At 33.2% G+C, this 23,994-nt stretch overlaps 1 protein-coding gene across 1 annotated transcript in view; it reads left to right on the top strand.

The window, feature by feature from the left end:
* Pigk (phosphatidylinositol glycan anchor biosynthesis class K) overlaps positions 1-23,350 on the top strand; it is a 122,506-nt gene extending 99,156 nt beyond the window's left edge. The window contains exon 11 of the mRNA XM_027935160.2: positions 19,628-23,350. Within this exon, the coding sequence (XP_027790961.1) occupies positions 19,628-19,744 (117 nt within the window). The 3' untranslated portion in view covers positions 19,745-23,350. The remainder of the gene's footprint in view (positions 1-19,627) is intronic.
* The last annotated feature ends 644 nt before the right edge of the window (positions 23,351-23,994 follow it).

Genomic DNA, 23,994 nt, shown 5'->3' with positions numbered 1-23,994 from the left:
TGAAACTGTTTGGAAATAATGATCAAAAATTTCAATAATGATATTTCATTAACTTTATGTAAGTTTGAAATGTTTGATCCATCTATAACTGTGTCATCATATAACTTTCTGATATATTGTTTTATATTAAAAATGAAAAATGGGAGCCTGACTAGTTACACATTTTCCAAAAATAAAAATAGATTCCTGCCATTTTTACCAAATTTGTGAAGATTTTTAAAAGGAGAATAGTGATATTAATGAGGAGGCAATGAGGTGGATATATTCACACCTTTTCTCCCTTCCTACCTCCTTTCTTTCCTTCTCTCTGTCCCTTCCTCCTTCTTCCTTTATAATTTTTTGCACATGGGTTGGTTTTAGTTGCTATTCATCCTGTTCCTTAAATATCTCTTAAATGTACCTCCTTTCCATGCCATTCTGACTGATGTGAGATGAAATCTCAGTGTAGTTTTGATTTGCATTTCTGTAATTGCTGATGATTTTGATTTTTTCATATATTTGTTGGCCATTTGTTCATCTTCTTTCGAAAAGTGTCTTTAATTCTTTGGCCAGTTTATTAATTGGTTGATTTTTTTTATCTTTTTGGTGTTAAGTTTTTTAAGTTCTTTATATATTCTAGATATATAAAGTTTGAAATGTTTGATCCATATATAAATGTGTCATCACATCATTTTCTGATATATTGTTTTTTTATTAAAACATCTTTAATTTTGTTAATTTAGGTTTTCTTTCTTTTGGTTAGTTTGGCTGATGGTTCATCTATCTTATTCATCTTTTCAAAGAACCAACTCTTTGTTTTATTGGTTCTTTGTATTTTTTATTGTTATTTTAACTGATTTTTAGGTCTGATCTTAATTTTTTTCCTTCCTTCTACTGATTTTGGAATTGTTTTGTTCTTCTTTTTCAAGGCCCTTGAGATGCATCATTAAGTTGTTTATGTAGTCATTCATATAGCTATAAACTTTCCTCTTAGATCTGCCTTGATAGTGTCCCAGAGGTTCTGGAATGTTGTATCACTATTTTTATTTGAGTCTAAGAATTTTTTTATTTCTCCCTTGATTTCTTCTATCACCCACTACATCATCAAAATTGTATTGTTCAATCTCCATGTGTTTATATAGTTTCTGTAGTGTTTTGTCATGTTGATTACTAATTTCATTCCATTATTATCTGATAAGATGCAAGGAATTATATTCTTTTTTTTTTTTTTTTTTTGTAATTTGCTAAGAGTTGCTTTGTGGACAAGTGAAAGTTCCATGAGCCACTGAGAAGAAAGTGAATTCAGCTGTTGCTGGATGGAATATTCTGTAGATGTCTGTTAAAGGTCTTCCATCTTAAAGTGGTAAGGCCAAAATTTGAATATAGGTTAGTTTCACTCTAAAGTCAATATTGTTGAATACTACGCTGCATTCCCTTCTTTTGGACACTTAAAATTTCATTCTTTGTCCTCAGAAAATGTGATTGAAGTGTCAACAGGTGTAATATATGTTTTAGTTAATTAAACCATATTTTGAAAGAACTAAATATCAACAGATTCAGTTCAGTGTGTTTCAGCAGATGAGTTCCTTTATTTGAAAACAGACCTAAAGAGAATCACCCTTTTATAATTCTAGTTTTAACTTCTTTCTTTACCTCAGTTGCACCTGACTTCTTAAGGAGGTTTGAGACAAGTAGAAATTTGAAGAGTCATGGATACAGAAAGTGATGGAGAAGGTTGCTAAAGAATAATAACTTTGCTTATTTAAAATTTTACCTGTGGGGGGATGGGGTTGTTAAGTATGGGAGGAATAGATGAAATTTAGATAGGTCAAAGGGGAGGGAGGGGCCATGGGGGTAGGAAAGACAGTGGAATGAGATGGACATCATTACCCTAAATACATGTATGAAAACATGAATGGTGTGAATCTACTTTGTGTACAACCTGAGACATGAAAAATTGTGCTCTATTTGTATGATATGAATTGAATTGCGTTCTGCTATTATATATAACAAATTAGAATAAATAAAATTAAAAAATATTTTAAAAAACAGAAAAAGGAAAGAAAAAATAACATCAGATTAAAAAAAAATTACCTGCAGATTATTTACTTGAAAGAAACACTTTGGTTATGTGATTACTTATTCTGAGAATCCATATTTATTCCAAACAGGTCAGTGACCTTAAGGATATAAGACATCTGTGAACTATGCAAGTAAGCTAGCTACCATTTATAACATGATTTTCAAGAACACTATTATCTGATTTTTGTAAAACATAATAAAATAAATGTTTAGACTATAACTTATTCACCAAAGATTGCCTGTACTAATTTTTTTATCTGTTCTCCATTACTGTGGACAGCCTAGTAGATAAAGGGATATCCAAATTTGTAAGAAAAATGAGTGTCCAAGAACCTTGATGATCATTAACTTGCATGAGTGGACCTTGAATACTTGAGAATTAGCTACATGCAACTAAAACCATTGGTAATTAAAAACATCTAGGAAAATACACATTTCTCTTAAAAGTCAAAGTAATTTAGAGTTTGTCACATTTAGAAAGTAAACATCCCTAATGAATATTAGGCATTTGATCCTTTGTATTGCTTTGAATATTATGATAAATAGTAGTAAATACCTTCCTTCTCTTTACATTATAGTTTCATCATCTTAATAAGACAAAAAACTTTGAGAATTTTTAGTGCTTCCTAGAGAATATATTATAAAGATTTTTTTTCCTTTTTTAAAAAAATATTTTTAGCTGTCATGATGACACACGTCTGTAATTTTAGTGACTTGGGAGGTTCAGGCAGGAGGATTACAGTTTTACAACCAGCCTTGGCAACTTAGTGAGACCCTATCTCTCAATACAAAAATAAAAAGACTGGGAATATTAACAGGTGCCATGATAAAATCACAGTGACAGTTTTAAATTGAGTTTTGATCTTTTAAAATTCATTGTAATTTTGTGAATATGCCAAATAGGAAGAATTTTTTTTTTCTGTATTCATTTATATTATGTTGTGTTACATAGCTTGTGGTGTATTCTTGGGTTTTCTGACTATATTTGACTTAAGGGTGAAGTACAGACTAATACTGTGGTGTTAAGGCATAAATATGGCCTTCGTTGGAGGTTTTTGAATAAATGTAGTCTTTCTGTGGATTAAAGTAAAACACTACTAGAAATAAAGAGTTGGCCCTTTTTCAGCTCCAAGAAATAGGAAAATGATGCTCCTTGGATAGTCCTCAAGGTATATATTTGTACCCACTCTTAAGGTAGAAAATATACAAGGAAGAAAAAGTACAGTGAAGAAAATAGAACCAAACCACTTATGCCCTCTTATGCCCCCAGTGGATCCTCTGCTGCTAGTGGGAAGATTTTAATTTACAGTGCAATATTTTTTTTCTTTTTTTTTTTTTTAACTAATTAACATCTTAGTTAAAAAAAAAAAAAGAAAAAATATATATTGTTGCTTTTATCAGTTGACTTTCATTGTTACGTGACCATCTTAATGAAGTTGATCCCTGTCAAACCCAGGGATCCACCAAAATTAGTACCAGACATATCACTGGAAAAACAAAAATAAAGCCCTAGGGAATCTCTTCTCATAAATATATAGAAAGTGTTTAGATATAGTCATTAAAATATAATCCTGTCCCTTCATGCTGTATATGAAGCAGTGTTTACTGACTTGCAACAGACTAAAATAGTGTAAGTAGGAGTTACTTAGTCTGTCATCTAAACTGACCTGAAATCACCTTAATGTGCTTCCCAATAAGAGTTGAGGTTATTCACTTTAAAATCGATATATGCATGTCAGGAAGTTCCTATTTTGTATGAAAGTATTCCGTATCGTTAGCAATAGATTTTTAGATTTTTTTTTTAGTAATAGATGGACACAGTACCTTTATTTGGTATTTTTTATGTGGTGCTGGAGATTAAACCAGTACCTCACGCATACTAGGCAAGCGCTCTACCACTGAGCCACAACCCTAGCCCTTGATTTTTAACCTTAAGGATTAACTTTTATTTTAGTATACGGATCATGTTTGATGGGTAATTTGTGTATTATTCTTTTGATTATCTCAGATTATAATTTCTGCTAATTTCTTAAAAAGCAGATAGTTTTGTTTTAAAGATTATTTTACTTTAACTTATATTTAAATGTATTTATCAGTGTTTAATCAATATTATTTAATTTTTTCATTTTGTTTGCTTATCTTTTTAATTTACCAGTTCTATACCTGAGGTTCTTAGTATCTTGTGAAAGCAAAATGGTATTCACTTTTCCTAATTTTGTCTAATTAAGAATTTTCTGGCTTAATATGTGGCAACAGACATCTTAATCTTGTGAAATAATTAAACATGTCTACCTTTAGGTAGTGTTGTTCAGCCTATAACATTGCTAGAGAGAAATGTAATAATTATAAATGGATATGTTATACACTAATTGAATTTTTTTCTTCTCCTAAATAGCTCCATATTACTAAAATTATTCAAATTATTAAAGTTTATAGAATAGTAATTGGCATTTCAACTGTGTGTGTGTGTGTGTGTGTATGTATGTTTGTGTGTGTGGTGCTGGGGCTCAAATTCAGGCAGGGTCTCCTGCATGTTCAGCAAGCACTTTACCACTGAGCTAAATTACTAGCCCCACACAATTAATTTTTTAGAATTTTCATACTTTTTATTTAATTTCTTTTCTGGTGTATCGTATTTGGCTGTTTCAGCCTATGCTAAGATGATGTTGTGATATGCTGTAAGCCTTATCCTCCTGTCTTCAACTAGGATAAAAGTAGAAAAGAGCTGTTGAAGATCATTGTTATTGATTAAATCACATAGAGAGTGTTTATCTAGGGAAAAGATCATTATATACAGTAGTAAAGTATATGAAAAATAATTACAAGATTTTTTTATTGTAAAAATATGTTAAGCATTTTTATAATGATTGCTGTGACTAAAAGTGACTATTTTATTAACAATATACTGTCAAACTTTAGATAATTTAGTTTAAAAGAAATTTAGTCTGAACTTTTTTGATACAAGCAAATAGAGTTCCAAAAAAATTAATTTGAAGGAATTAAATTTTTTTCTCCCATGAATGATTTTATTTAAGCACAGAGGGAGGCTTACTGATTTGTTTTTCAGCCTATATATCTCAAAAGAGAAGATGCCATACTCGAACTTTTAACACTTGAAAGCATTGTGATGATTCTCTAGGGAAACCCACATTAAAGAAGTTATAAAAATTCTGCTTGAAAACAAGAAGTTGGACTTTAACTTTATTAAACAGGAAAATAACAGAAGCCCATTATATACATTTTAATTTTTCCCTTAATTGTTTATTCATGTAGGAAAATTCTACTACTGATAAGAAGCATTATTCGTTCTTGATATGTTGATGGGTTTTTCTTTTTGTGTTACATATAGTTTTAATGTACTTTTTGACTTCTCAGGTAGAATGAATTGTGGCAAGTAATTGACATTTTTTTTTACAGATTGAGAAAATTTCCTCATGCTTTGCAATTATAGAAAAATCTAATAGTAGACATACTGATTTTTCACTGTTTTCATAGAATAATATCTCAATGTTAGACAATCCTAGACTTTTAAAAATCTGTGGTACCCTTGAATCTCTTATATCCCACCAAAGGTTGCCAAGTATAGATTAAAACATCTCTAAATGGTGGAAAATCCTCTCATATCCCTATTAGAGGACTGCTTTGTTAGAAAATTCTTTCTTATATTTAATGGGAAACAATCTCTCATAGTTTACACTCCTTCATTTTAGTTCTAGCACCAAAGGCTTTATAAAACAAGTCCAATCTTGGTTCCATCTGCCAACCATCTTCAGATATTTGAAAAAATTACCATTTCTCAACTTTTCAAGTGTCTGTCTTAAAGTTAGAAAACATTGTGGTATAGTCAAAAGAGTTTGATCATGGGGCACAGTGATGCATACCTGTAAAACCAGCAACTCTGGAGGCTGAGGATTAGGGCCAGCCTTAGCAACTTAGTGAGACTCTGTCTCAAGAAAGGAAAGGGGAGGGGAGAAGAGGGGAGGGGAGGGTTGAGAATGTGGCTCAGTGGTGGAGCACCCATGGGTTCAATCCCTAGTACTGCTTCCCCCACCAAAAAAATAAAAAGCTTTTGGAATGAGTCAGAACTAAGTTCAAACCAAGATTAATAGTTTTGTTACCTTGGGAAATTTTCTTACCTGTTAGTCTACTTCTTCATCTGGTAAACTGGGATAAATGATAACTTCAATGAAGAATTGCTACAAGATAATGTATTTAGAGCATCTGGCATATTCTTGACACTCAACAAATACTGGTTTTTTCTTCTTTTTAAAATCTTTTTGTTTATTTTTTATGTGGTGTTGGGGATTGAACCCAGGGCCTCATGCATGCTAGGCAACTGCTTTATCACTGAGCAAGGTATCCACCCAAATACTGGTTTTTGACTAATGTTAACTTCCTCTTCTTCTTCCTCTCTCCTTTTAAGTCCTCCCTTCCTCCTCCATATTTAGAAGAGTGTTTTTAAGAGCACAATGTTATTTATTAGGACACAAATGGGTTAAAATAAGGAAGTGTTATTGATCACTTACTTAGTTACTGCCCAATTATTGGGCAAAGAGAATTCACCAGCACTTAACCCTTTTACTACATTCATTTTAAAATTGGCAGGAAATGGTAATTTCTATTGAAGATCAGAATCAAATAAAGAATAATGTTCTGCAGGTTTCTTTGGGGATTTAAATATCAGTTCCTTCTAACATCTACTTGCTGCTCAAAGGAATTTTGCAAACCCTCTTAGAAAGAAAATAATAACCAGAATCCCTTCTATCAGAGGGCTTTTGCAAAGGAATTTTACTTATAATTATTTTTGTATTTTACTATTTGGTTGTTGATCTCTCTCACCACAGTGTAAACTCCAAGGATTATGTCTAGTCCCTAATTCAATGCCTGACATATGGTAGGCACTCAGCTCATATTTATTATGTGACTAAAATAATAAATCATTGATCCATTTATATCTGATTGGTAAAACTAGGTGTACATGTAAGAAATTTCATTTGACAAGAATATGACTAGTTGGTATACATTCATAATCAGAAAGTTTTGTAGTGAGCACCAGTTTTGCTTTAAATTTAAAGTAAGTATCAGTATCTTATAGGCAGCATATCAATAAGTTTTGTTTTCATTCAGTATGATAATCTCTTAATTGTTTAGACCCTTTTGCTTAACGTAATTATGTGTGGGTATAAGTATATTGCTGTTGTTTCCGTTTGCCCATTTGGTTTCCTTGTCTTCTTTTCTTGCCTTTTGGTTTTATTGGTATGATTCTATTTTATCTCTATTATTAATTTATTAGTGAATTCACTTTGTTGCTCTAGAGTTTATATTATACATCTTTAATTTATCTGTTTACTATTATACTAAAGTATAGCATAAGAAATTTATATTTCCAATTTTTCCTTTCTATACTCTATGCTGCTATATACATTTGATATGGTCTTGTTGCAGCTACTCAACTTTTGATGTAGTGTGAAAACTGCAGTAGAAAAGCTATAAATTAATCGGCATGGCTGTGTTCCAGTGAAACTATAAAATCAGGTGCCTGGCACAGGTACTATAGTTTGCTAAATCCTGTTCTGTAAGAATAGTCTCTTAAATGCACATTAAAACTACACTGATATTTCATCTCACTCCAGTCAGAATGGCAATTATCAAGAATATAAGTTAACAGTAAAGGTTGGTGAGGATGTGGGGAAAAAGGTACACTCGTACATTGCTGGTGGGGCTGCAGATTGGTAATTGGTGCCACCACTGTGGAAAGCAGAATGGAGTTTCCTCAGAAAACTTGGAATGGAACTATCGTTTGACCCAGTTATCCCACTCCTCAGTATATACCCAAAGGACTTAAAAACCAGCATACTGTAGTGATGCAGCCGCACTTAGTGTTTATAGCAGCTCAATTCACAGTAGCTAAGCTATGGAACCAACATAGGTGCCCTTTAACAGATGAATGGATAAAGCAAATGTGGTATGTATCCACAATAGACTATTACTCAGCCATAAAAAATGAATATGACATGTGCTGGTAAATAGATGGAAATGGAGACTATCATTCTAAATGAAATAAACCAATCCCCAAAAACCAAAGGCTGAATGTTTTCTCTGATATGCGGTTGCTAGCACACAATAAGTTGTTTGTGTTTGTTTCTAGGGCGGAGAATAGAAGTTCATTGGATTAGACAAAGGAGAATGAGGGAAGGGATGGGTAATGGGAATAGGATAGACAGTAGAATGTATTGGACATAATTTTCCTGTGTTCATACATGAATACATGACCAGTGTAACTCCACATCATGTATAACCATAAGAAGGGGAAGTTCTTATATGTATATGTCAAAATACACTCTACTGTCATGTCTATTTAAAAAGAACATTTTTCATTGTTTTTCAGCATTTTGATTGTGATGTCCCTTTGTGTGGTTTTCTCTAGTTTTTGTTTGCTTGGTATTGAGCTTGTAAATTTGATAGTTTATAGTTTTTTGAAATTTGGAAGAATTTCAACCATTATTTATTTTAGTTCTTTTTCTCTCTTTGCTCTTGGAAATCCGGTTGTACAAATGTTATCCTACTTGATATTGTGCTGTAGTCACTTAGACTCTGTTTATTCTTTTCCTTGCCTCTTTTTTTTCCCCTTGTGGTTCTTTTAGAATGATTTCTACTGCTACCTATTCTGATATTTCTTCTGTAGTGTGCAATCTGCTGTTAATTCCATCCAAAGCATTTTCATTTCATATATCATATTTTTCACATTTTTTATTGGTGCATTATAGTTGTACTTAATGATGGGATTTATTGTTACGTATTTGTACATGTATGCAATGTAGCAATACAATTTTGTCAATATCCTTCCCTAGCACTTCCCCCTCCCTCCCTGCCTCCCACTACTTGGTCCGTTTTTTATACTAATCTCCCTTTGATTTTTATGAGATCTACCTCCATTTTTATTTATTCCTCTTTAGCTTCTGCATCATATATCATATTTTAGCTTTGGAAAATCCCATACAGGTCTTATTTATACATTCTGTTTCTCTCCTTATATGTTCACATTTTCCTCTGCATCCAATTTAAAATAGCTATTTTACAGTCTTGTCCACTCAATCTATTCTTTTATTTTTGGGTCTGTGTCTTTTAATTATTTTTTTCTCTTCTGGCTGTGTATCATATTTTCTTGCTTCTTTGCATGCTTGCAACCCCACCCCCTGCCTTTTACATTTTTATATTTTTTTGTTGTTAGCTGCTGGATTTTGCATTTTTGGTTTTAAGTAGTAAGTGATGGATTTTGTTCTGGGGTCCCTTTGATTTCTTTGTGGATGCTTTTAGCTTGTGTTAGGAAGATCCAGAATAGTCTTTTTCTTTTTCTTTCTTTTTTTTTTTTTTTGAGAGTCTCACCATATCTGATACTCTGATTTAGCATAAGCTTTGACCTGATGCTCTGTGTATTACAAGTTCTGTCTACTTCCATAAGTGTGAACATGAACTGTTTTCCAGCTCTGGGAGTTGTTTAGCCTTTGGTGTTTTTTTCCCCCCTCTACCAGCTGCAGGTTGTTTGTTTGTTTTTAGTGGTCTGAAGATTGAACTCAAGACCTCACATATGCTAGGCAAATACTCTAAAACTGAGCTACATCCCTGGCCTTATATATAGTTTAGTGTCATGCATGTGCAGAATTAGAAAGCTGCTAAAATTTTAAGGAGACCCCATTTGCAGATCCCTGGACTTTTAAAAATAATTTTGTTTTTCTTTGTGACTCCAGTAGTGTATACCCTGCAAATTCTAGCCACCTAAGCCTCCTTGAATTCTAATCTCTGTCTTTTCAACTCAGCAAGATTAGTTGGTTCTGTCTGACTCTCCCTCCCCATGCTGCTGCAGCTTGGGAACTGCCTCCAGGCAGTAAGCTTGGGGCAATTAAAGGACTAGTTTTCTATTCTCTCAGCATTAAAAAAAAAAAAAAAAATCCAAGAAACTGCTGCAACTTGTCCCAGTGTCTGAAAATTTTTCTTATTTTTGTCTGATTTTTTTAGTTATTTAGATGGAGAGATAACTCCTGTATCATTTAATCCTTCATAGGTAGTAACAATTCTAATTACCTCTGAACAGACACAGACACCATTGATAAATGAAATGTTATTATTTACTTTGAGAGAATGATAGGTTACTTAGTAAGAACTAAAATTAGATAATCTATTTCAAGCTTCAAAATGTTTTTCACACATTTAAAATAATATTTTTTAACTGATGACTTCTCACTGTGAACTCCTAAAATAGATTGTTATTTGATTACTGCAATTCTTATTTTTTTCTTGTTATTAAAACCAAAGCATAGGCTAGTAAATTAGCATTTGATATGATTTTCATATTTGAATATTTTATAGTTCTTATTTTCAAGAAAGAAATAATAAAATAATAATTGATTGCCTTATTGTATTCAAAGCTGAGGATATTTTGATAAAATTTAGATATGAATATCAAAAACAGATCAGAATATAGTGGAATCAACTCATAAATTATTGTGTGAGATACAAAACTAATGCCCAGAAAAGAAATTAATTCTTGCTGGAATATTAGAATAGACTTTACTTAGAGGTGATACTAGATCTAGGACTTAGAAAATAAATAGGTATGGAAGAGTAGGAAGAATTAGATTGAAATATTTCATTCTCTTTTCTATTTTTTAACATAAATTGAATATTATGACTGTTATTGTTTGGATGTGAGGTGTCCCCCAAAAGCTCAAATGTGACAATGCAAGAAAGTTAAGAGGAGAAATGATTGGGTTCTGAGAGCCTTAACCCAATCAGTGAATTAATCCCCTGATAGAGATTAACTGAGTGATAACTGAAGTGGTAGGGTGTGGCTGGAGGAGTGGGAATTGGGGATGTGGCTTTGTGGTGTATATTTGTATCTGGCAGCTGGAGATCTCTTCTCTGCTTTCTGATCATCATGTAAGCAGCTTCCCCTGGCCATGTTATTCTGCCTCACCTCAAGCAGTGAGGAATGGATCCTATTGTTCTGGTCAGGTCCTTTCACACAGTGGTGAAAAAGCTGATGAAACAATGACTTTAAGGGTTTTTCCACCCCAGAAACAAATATTATATGTAATTAATAATTTTATGTTCTATTAATATATTCATCTTTGTTGGACAAGTTTGTGGATTAATTTTCTTTTGCTCTGTAACAAACTTAGTGATTTAAAACTGTTATTATCTCACAATTTCTATGGGTCAGGAGAATTAGGCATGACTCAGTTGGGTCTTCTGCTTAGATCTCAAGGCTTTAATCCAGGTGCCATCTCAGCTCAGTTTCTAAAGCGTGTCTGCCATTCCCTCTTGTCCATGGTCCACTATACAGTATGGCTGTTCAGTTCTTCAAGACCAAAAGGAGATCATCTTGACTGCTTCTAAAATATCTGTCTATCTGAATTCTGTCCCTCATATCTAGACCTCCTTTTAATGGACTCATCTGATTAGTTTCACATCCTCACCCACTTGCTCTCCCACCTTACCCCATGATAATCTCCTCTTTGATTAACTGAAAATCAACTGATTAGAGACCTTAATTACATCCTCAGAATTTCTTCTTTTTTGCCATTTAATGCAGTCTACCCTGAGGTGGGATACCCATCATATTCACTGATCCTGTCCAGTGAACAAGTCAAGGAACAAGTATTCTATAAGGCATGTACCTCAAGAAGAGGGAAACTTGGGGGTGATCTTAGAATTCTGCCTACCACTGTTTGATTTATAATATTAATATTATTTGAAGAGTACAAATCATATTTTATGTAAAAGGCATAAATGGACTGGAAATACTAATAAACTATCGCCGATTAGATAGTTGAAAGCAGTTGTTTTCTTGAAGTATAACTGGAACCTTAGTAGATTGTTTTATATTTTTTTTATTTCCTTAAAGTATAGCATAACTGAGCTACTGATTATAATTTAAGAAAAGAATAACATTGAAACTCAGGAATTCCTATTTTTCATTTGCTTACTAATACTTGTGTCCAATTTTGAAAATCCTTGTTTTCTCTTTTTTAACATAATTTTAATACTTGAGTCTATGATCTCTTAAATATTTTGAAGTTATATGGTAATGTTCTCCCAGCAATATGAAGGGGAAAACCTGAATACTATTCACAAGTAGAAGTGCAGTGTTGCTTAGCTACTACCTATCTTTTTAATTTGAAATATTAGGCATTTCAATAATAGGTAGCCCTTAAGCTTTTTAAGTGTTTGCTCATGACACATTGCAATGTTTTATGTATGCTTTTCACCTTTGTATTATAGTTGTTATTTTGAAAGTTAAAAAAAGGAGGAGTGTATTTAATAGTAGTCAGTAGAGTACCTTAACTGCATAAAATCAGTCATTTTATAAGAAACTTTAATGGACACAAATGAAATTATAAGATATACTTTAATATGAACTTACCTCAAATAACAGCTGTACTACAAAATGTAATAATTATATCAATCTGTCATTTGATTGTAAGTAAAATCATTGTAGAATATCTAAAATGTTACATATAGTAGTTTTAAAAATAGCAATATTGTTATATGGCAGCAATATCATTAAACACATACTGAAAAAGCATTTTATCATATTGTATTGCTGTCATGCTATTCATGTTACTCTTAGTTAAAGTAGCATATCAAGTGCTGAATAGTTTTATTGCTGTGCACCTCCCAATTTTGAAAAGAATGTGTGAAGATTCAGTATTCTTTGAATAAAAACTTTTCTGCATATTCCCCCACAAAATTTTAAAAGTACATATCCATTATATGTCTACCTTTTGCAAAGAGATTAAAATCCACCTAAAATCTTACTTCTCCCAGAGGAACACTACTAAGACTTTAATGTATTTTCCTTCTTTGAATATTGTCATAGAAACACAGATCATATTTCATATTCAATTTGTATCTTGTTTTTATATCCTTATTACTATAGGATAAGCATCTCTCCAAGTCATTCAAATGGTTTGAAAACATTTTTATGATTGTTTGATATGTGGATATACAGTATTTCCCCTTTTATTTACAAAGGTTTTTTTCTGATTTTTGTGATGTAGATAAGACTGAGACAAAAGTAGTCATGCCAAACCTTTATCAGCATTTCCAAGTTAGATCTAGGAGTGAGAAGAAATGAATATATTTTAAAGACCTCTGAGCATGCTAATAGATTACTTTTCTGAAAAGTTGGCCATCCTAATTAACATTTACTAGTTTAAAAAGAGGAAATACTTAACATATTTTGATTAAGAAACTTGAAGTTTTTCAAATGTGAATTTGTCATTTGTAATTGTTATTTTGTGAAAATTTTCATTTCCCTGTTCCACTTATTAATAAATCCTATGTCTTGTTGACTTGGGGAAAATTCATTTATCTCCTTTCCTGTCACATTTTCCCATTTATTTGACATACACTTGTGAAATACAAATCTTTAAAAATTTGTTTTAAAAATCTCTTCATCTTTTATTTTTTTATTTTCACTCATTAGATTTAGGCTTATAAGTTTCTTTACTGTTCAGATTCTTCTACATTTTATCTCTTTTTATTTTCTGTATTTACATTTAATTCTAAATCATGTAAAGTGTATTTTGGTGTTTCTAGTGTTGAGTTAGGAAGAAAGCTGATTTTTTTTTTTCAAATTCTTATTCATTGTTAGGGTACTGGAAAGAATAATATTCCCTGCACACTCATTTGTGATAGCTCTTTTGTCATATATAAATTCTTGAATACTGGAGTAATTGCTGACTTTCTGTTCTGTTTTATTTATCTTTCTGTCCTTACATCAGAATCATATTATTGTTTATAGAGTAATATCTTTTTTGTTACTGTTTACTGTTTACCCTTTTCTATAGAAGAATATAGATTGTGTACTTGACATTTCATGTTAGAGGTATTCCCACTTGTTTTTTTTTTTTTTTCATTTCGTTTTGTCTTTTTTATTACTATTGTGAATGAATTTTTTTCCGTTTCTGACTTTCTTTTTTTTTAATTAATTTTTTATTTGTATATAACAGCGGAATGCATTACAATTCTTATTACCCATATAGAGCACAGTTTTTCATATCTCTGGTTGTATACAAAATATATTCACACGAATTTGTGTCTTCAAAATACATGTACTTTGGATAATAATGTCCATCATATTCTACCATCATTTCTAACCCCATGCCCCCTCCCTTCCTCTCCCACCCCTCTGCCCTATCTAGAGTTCGTCTATTCCTCCCATGCTCTACCTCCCTACCCCATTATGAATCAGCCTCCTTATATCAAAGAAAACATTCAGCATTTGGTTTTTGGGGATTGGCTAACTTCACTTAGCATTATCTTCTCTAACTCCATCCATTTACCTGCAAATACCATGATTTTATTCTCTTTTATTGCTGAGTAATATTCCATTGTGTATATGTGCCACATTTTTTTTATCCATTTATCTTTTGAAGGACATCTAGGTTGGTTCCACAGTTTAGTTATTGTGAATTGTGCTGCTATAAACATTAATGTGGCTGTGTTCCTGTAGTATGCTGTTTTTAAGTCCTTTGGGCATTCTGACTCACTTTTATTCTATTAAGTGTTCAAACATTTATCTCAAATCTGAGTTCTCTAATTTATCCTTAGTAATTATGAGAGTTGTGTGTTGATATCTAATTATAATATCTGCAAATAATGAAAATTTACCTTTCTTTCCTGAGGGTTATATAGGATTGGCCAGAAATTCTAGAGTAAAATGGCCAATAAATGTTAATAGTTAATGTGAAGGATGACCCCTCTGGAATGAAGGTCTTCAAGGATGAGGCAGAAGGGAGGGAGTGACCTTTCTAGGTGTTAGGGCTGACTTTGGGGAGAGTGGTTCTGGTTTGTAGGTTCTGCCTGGGGAAAGAGGAATCCTGGACAGGAGATGAGAGAGACCTTGCTTTTGAATCCTTCAGGGTGCCAATACCTTCCAGCATGTCAAAGCACCATATTTTGGGATATTTTGTTCTGAGCCCCAGCACCTGCCCCAACACTTTTTGTGGCCCATTTCTGTACCCACCTCAGTTCATTTAGTCAACTGGCATCTCTTAATGCCCATGCCCCAAATTCATCCTTAATTTCTCATCTCACATCTGCTCTCTTTTTTGACTTATATATTTTAATGTATTTTTGTTTTGTGCATGATGACACATGACTATATTTTTTCACTGATTGGTGTATCAAAATAAAAAGAATTTCCTTTATAACATTTAAAAAATAGTTATTGCTGGGGCTGGGGTTGTGGCTCGGCAGTAGAGTGCTCACCTAGCACGTGCAAGGCGCTGGGTTAGATCCTCAGCACAACGTAAAACTAAATAAATAAGATAAAGATATTGTGTCCAACTACAACTAAGAAAAAAATTATTATTGCTAATAGTGGATATTCTTGTCACAGAAAAGTTAAAATCATGGTTAAGGAAAACTCTAGTCAATCTTTATTAAACTTAAAGTCGTATTTGAAAATGTCATCCTTAATCAGAGATTAGATTAACTGCATCGAAGGTTTATCATGGATAAAGTGCATAAAGATCTTAGGAGATGTACATTTATCCATCAGGGGGCAACATCTGATTACCACTAATTGGTAATTTTAAAAGGAAAGGAGCTGGACTTCAGCTCTAGACTCTGGTCGGGAGAAGGAGGCTACAGTGAAGCTGGGTGAGTTAGTTTCAGATTTCCCCACTTCATTTCCTTGAGAGCAGTTTCTGGCATGGTGACAGCTGGAGTCTCTCCAGGAAGACTGTAAGGGTGAGTAGCATTGCAGATCCCCTTAGTGAGGAGAGTAGTAGAGAACATTCACAAAACTTAGCACAGCAGGTGTTTTGTATGGATGGCTTTGAGTCCAACAGTGATGAGTCAGGTACCTGTGGAAATACTTGGGTTGTGGACTTTAATGCTGATTTGGTAATGAGGCTAGAATTCTCACTGTAAGAAGTTCAGAAGGGATTATCTTGATGAACCTTTCTCATTCCAGTAAAGTTCCTGGTGGACAGGGCATCAATTACCTGCCTTTCATACTATTCTTATTTATACTGTTGTTGCAGAAAGTTACAAGAATGTATATGGGAACATTTTCTGTTTTATTATGATTTTAAGAATCAAGGTTTTGCCTTCCACATTGTCACCTCATTTGATATATGTCATAGCTTTTGATACATAACAAACCACTCTAAAACTTAGTGACTTAAAACATTTATTGAGCTCATGATTCTGGAGGTTGGAAATATAGGCTGAATATAGCTGGGCAATTGTTTGCTTTCTCTTGAGCCTGTGGTCAACTTTGGATTAGTTAGCAGGTCTTTCTGGGAGTTGTCTAGTTATTGGCCAGGAGGACCTCAGTTCTTCTCTACATGGTATCTTTTCTTCAGGAAGCTCAGGCTTTTTCTCATGGGAGGTCTGAGAAAGAGCAGAAGCAATAAAAGCCTCTTGAGGCTTTACTTGGAATGGACTGTTACTTGTGTTACATTCTGTTGGCCAAAAGAAGTTACTATACCAGCTTATTCAAGGAGGTAGGGATGTCGATTCTTGATTTAAGCTTCTATGGAACCATGTTGGAAAGGTATAGACAGAGAGATGCATGGAGAATTAGGGACAAATTTTTCATCAGTCTAACACAATAGGGTAAATGAAAGACTCAAAGATGTTCTGGGAACATGTTCCTCCCTAGTCTGTGTGGATTTTAGTTTTGCTATTATAATACTGAATTTCCTTTTAATCTTAGCCTTTGTTTTTGTATCTTGTATTCTTTTTCTCTTTATAATATTATCTTGGTTTTGGTTGCTTGTGTATCATTATCTGAATCTGTGCCAGTGCAAATTTTCTCAAACATTATTTTGGTTCCTTATTAAATTATATTCGGAGACATTTCCTCTGCATCTTCAGGATATAATTTCTCCTTCATGTATAAGAGTATTTTTCCTCATAGAGCCTACCTTGGATTTTTGTTTTTCTTTGGGTGACGTTGGTATTTGCCAACAGTGTGTGGATGCTTCTCACTGTCCACTGAGATACAAATGTCTTCTCTAATCTGTGTTTGATAGGTTGTGATACTGTTCCCAGTAACTGGCAGGTAGTGATCAAATATGACTCTGCTGAACTAAAGTAGGATCAAATGCTGCCTTTTCTGTGTCTGATTCGGGGGCACTTTAAAAAAAGGTAAAATATTTCTTAACACACACTACTTACAAGGTTGTTCCTATATTTTCCCCTCTCTGCAGAGATTTTCATATGAACATTGAAACTTCTAGGATGCATTGAACCATTTTTAGTGCTTCTCCACCTCTGTCATGTTGTTTACTGGGAATTGTATTTAAATAGAAGTATAAAGAGGTGTGCCATGAGGAGGCTGGAATGAGTTCCACAACTTGGCTACATAGTAAACTAATCTATTTACTATATGGAAGGCTCCCAAACAGCAGGCAGAAAAAAGGAGTGAACTAAAGTCTCTTTCAGCAGCAGAATTATTATGTTTCTTTGAGTAAAGCAATAATTTGCATGGTATGTAGCAATTAGAAAACTAGGCCAACTATTAACTTGATTTTAGACCTGGCTTTTCAGACTTTCAGATAGTGAAACTATCAGGTTTCTCATTAAAGGTTAACTTTATTTTAGTAGGGTATATTAGTAGGTATATTACCAGTCTTTTAAATCAGAACCTCCTAGTTAGGGGAAATAAGAACTTTGTCTCCCTACCTAGGTCAGTGCTCTTAAGCTGGGTTCCCAGGGAACATCTGCAGGTTGTTATATAAAGGTGGGCTTCCACTAATAATGTTTAGTGATAATCTTTTTCTAGTTTGTGGGAAAGTAATCTTTGTTTTTAAGCATTTTTAGTGCTTTCATGTGACTTATCAATTGTTTGATTAGTAGAAAATAAACAGGACAAAAACAGAGTAGTAAGCTGTATGGTTCACATACTTGTTTTTTCTTTGACACATGCTTCTGATATTTTTATTTACATTACCTATTTTTAATACAACTGTGCTTTACATTAATTACTCTAGGTTTTCTACTGAAATTAAGGTTTGCTACAGTGTTACGCAAAAAGCACGGTGACTTCCAGGCACTCTGCTATTTGAATGGTTTGAGAACTGCTGAATTTATTATTCTTTAAGATATCAGAGGGTATGAGATGGACATTATGTATGTGTATGATTGCGTGAATGGTGCAACCTTGCATCATGTACAGCCAGAGAAATGAAAAGTTGTGCTCTGTTTTGTGTACAATGAGTCAAAAATGCATTCTGCTGTAATGTGTAACTAAATAGAACAACAAACAAAAAAGATAGCAGAGGGTAAGAACTTTTATCATCATCCTTATCACACATATGACCATAAGCCATCGCAGACTTTTGAATGGAAAGTAACATGAGGAAAATTGGACTTAATGGATAATATTTTGGGGGAGTTTTCTGAAAGAAGTGGTAGAAGGTGAGAACAGGCAAAGGAATGAAGATAGAATATAACTATTGTAAACTATGTGTCAATTCAGTTCATATTAAGCATTTGATTAAAAACTCCTAAAACTCTAATATTATAATCCAAATTAAGATATTAAGGTGTTATTGGCTCCCTTGTTCGAGAAGTTAATTTTGAATTGATGAAAGTTGATTCTCATAACTAGTATAATCTTGACCAATAATTCAATAAGTAGACTCATTAAGAGATTTTTGTTACAAGTCTCCAATTATTGGGCCATAATTAGACTGTTGAAAAGTTAACTCAGTGGAGAAGACTGGTCCTTCCTTGCTGGGCAAAAAAACATAGAAGACACCTGTCTGGGTATTGTGGGATGGGGAATGGAGAAGGGCATGTAAAATGAACTCAGATGAATTTTGACCTTAGGTTGTATTGCATAGAGATAAACAATAAAGGCAACTGGAAGTAGGTAGCAGTAAAAGTCGATAGTTATGGATCAGTTACTATGAGAATTCAAAGAAAAATCTGGAGGAGTTGGCATTACTTGAAATAGTGAGTTTTGAAAGGGCATAACATTCTACATCAAGGGAGAAACATGATCAAAGACACTGGCCTCCAGACAAGTGATTGTTGAATATCTGAAGGAATGACTGAAGTTGGGTAGCATTTGTTCTTGCACTGATTTATTCAGTATGACACACAAGTTCCTTTTGTGTGGCAGGCCCTGTGGTAGGTCAGTGCTGGGAATTTAACAAGGTGACCCTCATGGAACTATAGTCTAGGAGAAACAGATAAAACTGAAAAACTAATGAATATCTCAACTCAAAAGTGAGAAGGACTATAAGACTACTGAATAACTTTGGTGAGGAGAGTTGGTGAATTGGTTAATCAAGGAAAGCCCCATTGAGAAAATAGAATATAAGCTAAAACGGATCTTTGTTAGGAGCCAGTTTACCCTTTGGAATATTTACTTTGTTTGAAGTCTTTACCATTGTTGCTCTCCCAATAGATTTAATTTGATTAAACTTACTTCCCTTTAAAACATGGACAGTGAAATTTCTCTTTTCCATTAGTATTAGCTTTATCCATTGATGAATTATTTGCCTGTTGTTAAATTGACAATGTTATCCTTCTTTTGCAGAAACCGAAGCTGAAAGACTGGCATCCTCCTGGGGGTTTTATTCTGGGATTATGGGCACTCATTATCATGGTTTTCTTCAAAACTTATGGAATCAAGCATATGAAATTCATTTTTTAAACTGAAGGACATATGAAGAAGAATATATTGAAAATTTCAACCTTGGATACGAATTTGTTATTATGTGTTTTTTAAAATACATTACTCTTGTGTAAATTGGAAAAAAGTATAAGAAAACTAAATGTAAATGAACTATTGACTTCATAACTTAAAAAATATTTGTAATGCAATTGCTTATTGGCCATAAATATATTTCATTTTTTTCATTTTGTGTATCATAGAAACAAATGGGACAAACAGATCAGAGTAGATTGATTCTTTTTGAAAATAATAGTTTCCTCTAATCTTACCCTCTTTTCTTTTGGAAAAGAAAAAATTGTGAGACATTAAATTCTCAGTAAATGATGTAACTTCTGTTAATAATTTTGTGTATGTTCTACCAATTATGCATATATCTTTCCCAAAGTAGAGTTCATATAAAATATTCCATTTTATAACTTTTCATTTTATAGTATATTATCTACCTTTTCATTTTCCTTGGATATTCTTCAAGAATACATTGTGAATGACTGCATAATATCCCTTGTATGAGTTTATAACAATTTATTTAACAGTCTTCTGTTATTGGACCACTTACCTTAGGTAGTTTCCAGAGCTTTCCTTTGGTTTATTCTTAAATGTATTATTATTTTTTTATTAATTTATTTATTTTAATTAGGTATATATGACAGCAGAATGCATTTTGATTCATTGTACACAATTGCAGCACAACTTTGAATTTGTCTGGTTGTACACAATGTAGCGTCACACCATATGTGCAGTCATACTGTACCAAGGATAATGATGTCCATCTCATTCCACCATCTTTCATAACCCCCTCCGCCCCACCGGCACCCTGTATTATTATTTTGCCATCAGTTACTCCAGAAATTCTTCAGGTTTAATTATAAATAAAAAGAAAAATCAGCTCCTTTATCTATAATACTGACAATCTTAAGGACTTTTTTGCTGTCAGTAGTTGATCTGAGAAATTTTCAACCTTTGTAAATCACATACTGACTTCCCAAATAAATATACATTATTGTTTTTCATTTCTAAGCATATTGTGATTCTCTAGACTTGATCACCTCCTCTTCAAGTTTCTCCTTGAAAGAGAAGGTCAACAAGGACTTTATTTCATTTGGGTTAAGCTAAGTCTTGCCCACTGGCTAGATCTACCCTTTCCCTCAGGACAGTACCATAAAGTAGATGACTTTCATGGAAACATACACACTGTGGTCCTTCTTATCTGACAGATATATCACCTCTCTCCTGGCCTTTGATAAGATGCAAGAGCTCTTGTCTGTATCACTGATTTTTAAGCCTACCAGTCATCTTCACGTTTTTCTTTATGACTGGAAATAGTATTGAGATTGTGCTTTGTGATTAATGCCAGACACTGATTTTTCTTTTCAAACTTTTGCATATGGGGTGGAAGGGAATGACTGAAAATTCGGTATTCGTGTCCCAGGGAAACTTTTATGTGTTTTATCTGTTTTTGTTCAAGAATTTATGTGTTAATCTTTTTTCATTGCAAAGATGAGTTTTATAGTTACAAGTAAGATCAAGAAGACAAACTTCTTTCATAATAAAACCTCTTAATATTCCTAAGAATTCGTTTACCTTTTAACAGTTAAATATTGTACTTTAGTTACATGTAGGATTGTTATATTTTCACAGGCAAAGGATAGTTAGGACAAATAATTTTGAGGTTTTTGCTGGCTGATATTTTAATTGATCTTTTTATTGGTACATTATATAAATGAAGAAGAAAAAATACATCTAATTTATATAAAGAAGGATCTTTTTGTACCTAGAAAGGAAGAAAAACAAACTTAAATCTGAATAACCTCATCTTAGTGGTGCAAGACAAAGTTTGAGCATATCACCCTCCAGACACACACACAAGGTCATAGGCATCATGGTGGGGTGGAGCTAGTTAGAGTGGTAAAGGAATTATGATTGTTCTTGAGCCAAAGTAATTTAGCCTGAATATAATGAAACATACCCTAATGGTAAAGGCTGCTGGAAAGTAAAAAGATTCCTCTTCAGAGGCTATAGAAGGTGCCCTTCTTAGTTAAAACCAAACTGGGAAAAGTAATGCTGGATATAATATACAGGATTAATTTTGCCTAGACAGAGTTTCAAAGGGCAATTAAATTTTTCTCTTTCACTATTGAATTTTCAGAATATAGTTAAAGGAAAAAGCTTAAAATATGTTTAAGTTTAGCTCATAACCATAATATTTTTACATAAAGTATATTCTGCTTTTAATAATAAGCAAATCCTGTGCATATGTAAGTGAGTATACTTAGGAAATATTTTAAGTGCAATTAAATGGCTTAGAGTTTAAATGATAATATAAAAGCACATCCTTATATGTATTCTCCTTGAGCCACAAAGAGCCGAACAACAAAGAAGTGTTTTGTTTTTTTTTCCCCCCTTTTCTCATATTGTTGTTGTGGTGATGATCAAATGAGATGATGTTATGACTAAAGATTTTGGAAAATTGTAAATATGTGGTGGTATTCTTATTTCTGCTTAGGAAGATATTAAGGCGGGAGTTAATGGTGACAGTGCCCCCCTGTTCTGTTCTACTTGTTTATCTTTTAAAGCTATTCAATGTGATTCTTGTTCTCCTTGCTATTCTCTTTCTCCTCCCCCACCATGTCCTTCAGGGAAAAAAGAAATATAGATAAATAGATCCCAGCAGACATGTCCTGACATTTCAGGGAGGGCCAGGGTATAATGATGCCATCCTGCAAAGGCAGCCTGTGTGAAAAAAAGAAACCAAATGATGTGAATTTTAAAATTACAAAAGATATTTATATGCAGCTTATGAAAGGAAAGTGTAGTTTGAATGCAAAGCTGATTAAATTGGATCAAAAAATTGGAATTAAATACAAATATAATGCATGCATTTATGGTTTCAATTTTTATATTTTCTCAGCTAGTTGAAAGTGATGACTCCCATAGCAAGCATAACTCAGTTTGCTTCTGCTTACTGAGTATTTTCTACTATGGTATATGTTGATAACTTTTCTTCCATTATGTATGTTGTATAGCAGAGTTACAGTTACTGTGGGAATTATCATTTGAAACTTTGACTCATGTGTTTCTGGAATCTTTACAATGAATGTTGCATTAACATAGAACCTTTTTCAGTTGATTCTATCAAAATTAAGCCCATCTGTAGTAAATTGTTTGTACATGTGAAAGAAATATTTTATAAATATATCACAAGGGACGACTATAAAATAATGAGATCAGTATCCATTTTTGCTTTATGGTATCCAGCTTCATTACTTTATTGTTACGATTCAACCCAAAGACATTTACCATGAAGAAAGGGGTGTCAGGATTGCTGTTCTGTTGCTACCTGCCCAATTACACATGTACCTGCTGCTGAAATAGGAAAGTCTTTCAGTTCATGGACAATACACCGTGATAGTGGTAACCAGGCTTTTTTTTTTTTCCCCCTTTTGGTACAAAAAAAAAATTACTGTTTTGGAAATATGTTTTAAAATGTACATTTTTATTTAACTGTGTGGACTGTTAAAATTGGTATCAGTGAGGGTGTAACCAAGAAACTGGTTATTAAAAATTCATTTATTCCAAACACGGAAATGTGGTGCTGTCTTTCTTGTTTCACCTTTGCTGCTCACATTCTCAGAGACTTGTGAGGACTTTCAGCTTTGCCTCCGGTATACTAGTCCTATGGAGTCAGTCCACATTCACTTTTCCCTCTTCTGAGTGTGGAAGGGTCAATTTGACTGCTAGGATTTTACAGACAACACCATAAGCAAGAGAGGACACCCTCTTAAGGGTTATTAAATAAAGCCATACATGTGAGGCATGCCATACGTGGCCTGCCTAGCTTATAGAAAAGAGTGTCAGTGTTTTGCTTTTTGCTGAGCGGGACTCTACCTATTCTGCTTCTAACATCCACTCAGCACAGGGGATGGTTGCTCCTAAAGAACATTTGCTTTGCTACTCTGGGACAGTTCTTTTCTCTTTTCAGCAGGTGTTTTTTTTTTAGTCATACATGACAGCAGAATGTATTTTGACATATAATATATATGGAATGTACATACATCAGTCATATTGTCTATTCTATTCTGCTGCCCTTCCTATCCTCCCTACTCCTCCCCTCCTCTCCCCTCCTTTCTCTCTATCCAATCTAATGTGACACACTTTTTTTCTTTTTCTCATTACAACATCATATATGTATTCTGTATAACAGTGAGGTTCTCCTTCCATCTTCCGTGCAA

This window comes from Marmota flaviventris, chromosome 10, assembly GCF_047511675.1.
Source record: "Marmota flaviventris isolate mMarFla1 chromosome 10, mMarFla1.hap1, whole genome shotgun sequence".
Lineage (NCBI taxonomy): Eukaryota > Metazoa > Chordata > Mammalia > Rodentia > Sciuridae > Marmota > Marmota flaviventris.
The sequence above is the reverse complement of the archived record's forward strand: the minus strand, read 5'-3'. Positions and strand labels throughout refer to the sequence as shown.